The sequence below is a fragment of the Tupaia chinensis genome, unplaced genomic scaffold (assembly GCF_000334495.1).
Source record: "Tupaia chinensis unplaced genomic scaffold, TupChi_1.0 Scaffold139491_1, whole genome shotgun sequence".
Classification (NCBI taxonomy): domain Eukaryota; kingdom Metazoa; phylum Chordata; class Mammalia; order Scandentia; family Tupaiidae; genus Tupaia; species Tupaia belangeri.
The window spans coordinates 538974-544988 of record NW_006199376.1 but is presented as its reverse complement, the minus strand read 5'-3'; the positions used below and the strand labels follow the sequence as shown (position 1 = coordinate 544988).

Here is a 6015-nt window from a genome sequence, read left to right as displayed (position 1 = left end):
ATTAGACTTGATTTTGATTTTGAAATGGCTCTTTAATCCTTTTCTTCATACTTATAGTGAAGAAAAGGCTCTTGCTATAAAGAAGGGGATTGTTATCTAAGAGGTGGGCATGAGCTTGCTGCAGTTTCAAAGATATAGAACAATTCACAGAACAGATCAGGAAACAGCCTCTAGAGAGGACCAGGAACACCCCTGACCTACTGTCTTTTTGGTGGCAAACTGTGGCTACACTTCCTCAGGGGAGAAAAAGAAAGCACTAACAGTACCTTGCTCAATAAGATAAGAGTGGTTTGTTTTGGGATAATATCCTTGTGACTGATTAGCTCATAGGCTGGTCATGGCAAGGAGCCCCAAGGTTCCTCTAGAGCAGCACAAGTCAAGAAATCACATTGGTGAACTGAAGACAGCCATGCTGTGCAATCCTCTAGATATTTAATGGTGGTCTTAGATCCTTGATATTCCTGCAGTCTCCAGTCCTCTTTCAAGTTTGTACTGAGGCTAACAGAGCATTTCTCCTGTCTTGTAAGTTTCAAAATGAGTTCCTCCTTTGGAAGAACAGAAAGGCTCCTCCTCTCCTCGGAGATCCTGCTCATTATGTGGAAACATGTTATAACACATGCAGTTTCACGTATCCTGGTGTACTCCTCAGTCCTAACTGTCTGCCACCAGGACAGGGCAGTTACAATCCTTCCCATAGGAACCAAACCAAAGAAAACACTTGAATCTTCACAAAGAAAAACAACACATATAATTCAGTAATGGAATGAATGTCATTATGCCTTAAAGGTGATATTTTCTTTCAGGCAAGAAGAAATTACTGCTCTTGGGTAGGGTCAAGAGCTATTCTACCTCCAATCCAGTATCTCCTGAAGAATGAAAATAAAGAGTCTTCGACAAAAAAAAAAAAAAAAAGAAAGATAAAAAAAGAAAAAAGAAAAAAAAGAATCAGACTCTAGTTAGACTCTAGTTCATGGTCCTGGCTTCACCACTTACTGGCTTCCTAATCTCGACAAAACTGCTTCCCTTTGTGTCTCCTTCACTATCAATAAAAATAACATAATGATGCAAATTAGTCTACAGTATTTTATAGAAGGATAAAATGAGGTAAATAAAAAGCACTGGTACAGGATACTGGCTCAGTTAAACACCCGTGATGATAATGATGAGATAATCATAGTGATTTAGAAACTTCAGCTTAAGGGTCTCAGAAACCCAAGTTCTTCTATATCTAGAACACAGGCTTTCTGTGCTGATATGCTTCTTTCCTGCATTTTAAGGTACTCTGGACTTTCAGCTTGACCAGGATCCTTCTCATGGCAGCACCCAGCAACGACTCCACAGCCCCGGTCTCCGAATTCCTCCTCATCTGCTTCCCTAACTTCCAGAGCTGGCAGCACTGGCTGTCCTTGCCCCTCAGCCTCCTCCTCCTCCTGGCCATGGGGGCCAACGCCATCCTCCTAATCACCATCCGGCTGGAGGCTGCTCTACACGAGCCCATGTACTACCTTCTGAGTCTTCTCTCCCTGCTGGACATTGTTCTCTGCCTAACTGTCATCCCTAAGGTCCTGGCCATCTTCTGGTTTGATCTCAGGTCCATCAGCTTCTCTGCTTGCTTCCTCCAGATGTTTGTCATGAACAGCTTCCTGACTATGGAGTCCTGCACATTCATGGTTATGGCCTACGACCGCTATGTGGCCATTTGCCATCCTCTGCGGTATCCCTCCATCATCACTGATCAGTTTGTGGTTAGTGCTGCCATCTTTGTCATAGCCCGAAATGCCCTCTTTTCTCTTCCTGTTCCAGTCCTTTCCGCCAGACTCAAATACTGTGCAGGAAACATCATCAAGAACTGCATCTGCACGAACCTTTCTGTCTCCAAACTCTCTTGTGATGATATCACTTTCAATCGACTTTACCAGTTTGTAGCAGGCTGGACCCTGTTGGGCTCTGACCTCATCCTTATTGTTGTCTCCTACTCCTTTATTTTGAAAGTTGTGCTAAGGATTAAAGCAGAGGGTGCTGCGGCCAAGGCCCTGAGCACATGTGGTTCCCACTTCATCCTCATCCTCTTCTTCAGCACGGTCCTTCTGGTTCTGGTCATCACTAACCTGGCCAGGAAGAAAATTCCCCCAGATGTCCCCATCCTGCTCAACATCCTGCACCACCTCATACCCCCAGCTCTGAACCCCATTGTTTATGGTGTGAGGACCAAGGAGATCAAGCAGGGAATCCAGAACCTACTGAGGAGGCTCTAAGAGGTAAAAAGAATCAGATTCACCTATGAAATTGTTAAAAAAAAAGAAATATAAAATTTGTATGTTGGAAGGAAAACCTCACTTAAAATTTTTTTAATCTTGATTCACCTATGAAATTGTTAAAAAAAAAAAAGAAATAGAAAATTTGTATGTTGGAAGGAAAACTTCACTTAAATTTTTTTTAATCTTATTTTATTTTTTCTCATTTTTTCCATTTACTATATATCTTTACATTCCACTGTATATCTTTATAAAATTGAAAATGAAAATTTCCAGAAATTACTATACACATTGGCATCAACAGATAATTTTCCAATTCTTGGTCCATTGAATTATTTTCCCTTGATTGCTTTTTAATATTGGAATGAATCAAAAACCTGCTTTTTATCAGTATCTTAGGCAACTATGAAAACACTCATTTGTGAATCTTTGTTTCTTGCTGCTTCAAAGGAGACATCCCTTCCCTGGATTCTGCAATTACCTGGATTTCCCCTCAGTTAGCCCATGACTGAAAGTATTGCCAACCCTTAGCCAAATGGGTCTGCAATAGAGTAGAAGTGGTTGATTGACCACTGCAAAGGAAACTTAATGCCCTTAAAAAGATTTGCCTGTCTACTGATTTACGAAGGTCCCAGGTCTCTTTCCTGTCCCTCCTTCAGCCTGGCAGAGTCCTTCCTACTTTTTCCGTCATGAAGGGAATGTTGGGCTTATGTATATGTTGACCCCAGAACTTTGGCTCTTGGGGTCAAGCGCTCTGCCCAGGACATCCCTGACTCTCTCTGGCATTCACGGCAAATGTGCCATTCATTGGCTCCTCAGATCTTCTCGAATCTAGAAAAATTTAGTCTGAGTCACCACTTTGAGTGCAGCATCTCCTATTTATTTTAATGAAGATTTGTTTTGTTCAGATTTTTGTTGCTAAAGGTTGATGACGATTTATTTATTTATTTTGATATTTGTTTTTTTCTAGTTGGGTAATAGTTGTAGTGTTTGAAGTGTTAAATATTTTGTTATTATCTACAACTTCGTGTCTTTATGATCTTCATTTTATCTCATTTCATATAACTATAAGGAACATAGAAATTTCGATCAAATTTCAGGCATCATCCCTATTCCATCCCGATCTGCCCATCCTAGGCACAAATGAATAGGAGTATGCATTCCCTCATTGCCCTGTTTGTCTTGGGTTCCATCCTGAGATGTGCTTGGTTAAAGTCGCCCAGTTTTCCAGACCTGAAAGCTCGATGGTTTGCTATTTTTTAAAGAAATGTGTGTCTCACTGTTTTGCAATCGCTTTCATGATAATACCACACGTGAGCCCAGTATCTCCAAGGACCATTTTACAGTACTAATCTGTCTCTTCTGAGGATGAAAATTATGATTTCGAGTCCATAATTTTCCAAACATCATTTGCCAACTTTCTCCATTGGTCCCTTCCACTTTCTTTTGTATTGAAGCTTATCTTTGCTGAGTGATTTGTATCACAATTTTACATTTCTACAGTATTCCAAAAAAAAAAAATGTTATATTCGACAGCATTTTAAAATGGCAAACCTTCTATGTTCTGGCATTAACATATTTTATATTTGTCTCAAATTTTTTCTTCCTCTGCAGTCATGACAAACTACTCACTACTTCTGGAATATTTGCAATATTCGATTTGCTGTTTCTAATCATTTGACACTTTCTCCATGATCCTTCTTTTATTAGAATCAAGAGTTAGCACACCCAATTTTTTCCTACCAGGCTACCTTCTATAGGAGGTTTCCTTTCTTTGTCCTTTCAAATTAAATTGTTACTCACACATCATGAGTAGCTATATGTATTTCTCTGATACTGTTATAACCTTCTTTTAGGTTGAGAAAATATTTTATTTATCTTTTAAATTCTGTATGGTTACTTTTACTGTTCCTTTATAAAGAAATTTAAAATAAAAATGAATTGAACAAGATGGAACATTTTATAAGTGAAGGTCTCTTTTTCTTTCTTTTTTTTTTTGAGAGTAATTTAATTTATTATTATTATTATTTTTAAAGTTTTTACTATAGGGCACATGTACACACCAGAAAGAGAGAGAGAGAGAGAGAGAGAATGAGAGAAAGTGAGAAAGCAAACAGCCAAGTCAGAGAGTTGGACCATGGTTGACCACGTGGGAGTCTTAACCACCACTCCACTTGCTGGCCCTAAGTGCATCTCTTATTTCTCTCTTTCTTTGAAAACTATTTGGAAATGATGGTCAAATCTTGCATAATCAATATTATTGTTCTTGTAGTGCCTAACAGAGAGGTTTATTTTTCTCTAGTTCTAAAGAAATTTTTATATAGTGAAGGCCACTAGGACTGAGATAGCCTGGATAATCTGAGTTGGATTCTCAGATAAACCATTTGGCTAAATTTGTATACTTGGATTTTATGAACTTTGGCTAAACTTATGAAGTCTTGTTTTCATTATCCTGAAAATGGTGATATTTATCGTATTTCTCATTGTTTTTAAGAGCAAAGAAACCAGTCATTAAAACTTTTGTACAGTGCCTTTTGTTACATATACATTAAATAAATTTTTATTGTTGATGTTATTATTATTTCTCTGTGCATACTTCTAAGGATATTGCTTCTTGTGCTGTCTTCTAAATAGGAGATAGATCCTTATCCTACATTCTATTTACCTTATGATAGCAGGTCTTCATGTCATGTGAGTCCTCCTCCATCCCTATAGTCATTTTTTTTGTTTTTTGTTTTTGTTTGTTTGTTTTTTGGAGAGATTTTCGCTATAGGGTGCGTGCACTCGCCAGACAAACAGAGAGAGACATAGAGACAGAAAGTGAGAAATCATCCCCCGGGGGGATGGTCATGCCACAATCCCCTCTCCTCCATTCTCCTCTTGAGATCTTGGGCATGCACGCACACGCACCCGGCGTGAGTTTTAAGCCACCGGGTCCGGGACGCGAACTGTGGTCGACTATGTGGGAGTCCAGCGACATAGCCATTACGCTAACTGCTGGTTCCCCCTATAGTCATTTTTATTGTATGTTTTCTTTCTTGAGAATTTTTTGTTTTTGTTTTTGCTTGTGTGAAGGTTCATACTTGAGAACGCAAAACAATTGTATGCTCCCTATCATTATCATTTGGGCATATTCTAGTTACATTCAATACAGTGTGGGTGTGCCATGAGGCTTCCACAAGCACCCCTTCTGCAATGTCAAAAGACAGCCATCCATGATACATGGCTACACTACCATCCCAGAACTCATATCCTTTGGGGATACCCAGCTCATAGTGCTATGTGCTCCCAAATTCTCCCCATAGTCCTATCTGGTATATTTGAGGGAGCAAGGTGGGACATAATAATTTAATAATTATGAAAAAGCAATCTTGTTCACTACATTCAATCAGCCATGTTAGTAAATTATCTTACTCATGGCCACACAATGTGAAGATGCTTGACTGTTTTAGAACCCCTGCCCAAGGCAACCCAAAGAATTGTCACTCTCAACTTACCTGTAAAAAGTGAGATAAACAGATCATTCAAATTCTGTATTATATTTTCTCCATGTACCCCTATTGAGTCTTACTTTAGTGTAACTTTCTTTCTTTGAGTAGACTAGCCTTGCAACTTCTCTAAGAATCAGCTATGACTTGGCACTTGCTCTGAGAAAAAGCCAAGCTACTATTTTCTGTGTCTGAAGCATTCTTAGTGGAAGAGCGATAACTTTTTACTTGGTGTTATTACTTTTTTATGTCCCTCTCCTTTCTGTCATACT

General features: G+C 39.0%; 1 protein-coding gene across 1 annotated transcript; it reads left to right on the top strand.

Moving 5' to 3' along the window:
• Positions 1–1313: 1313 nt before the first annotated feature.
• On the top strand, positions 1314–2255 carry LOC102499127 (olfactory receptor 56A4). The gene has a single exon (XM_006161966.1). It carries the CDS (start codon positions 1314–1316, stop codon positions 2253–2255), a length of 942 nt encoding a protein of 313 aa, XP_006162028.1.
• Positions 2256–6015: the final 3760 nt, after the last annotated feature.

What these genes read in the sequence shown, in the direction of transcription:
- LOC102499127 (XM_006161966.1), top strand. Translation starts at nt 1,314, where the DNA reads ATGGCAGCACCCAGCAACGACTCCACAGCCCCGGTCTCCGAATTCCTC.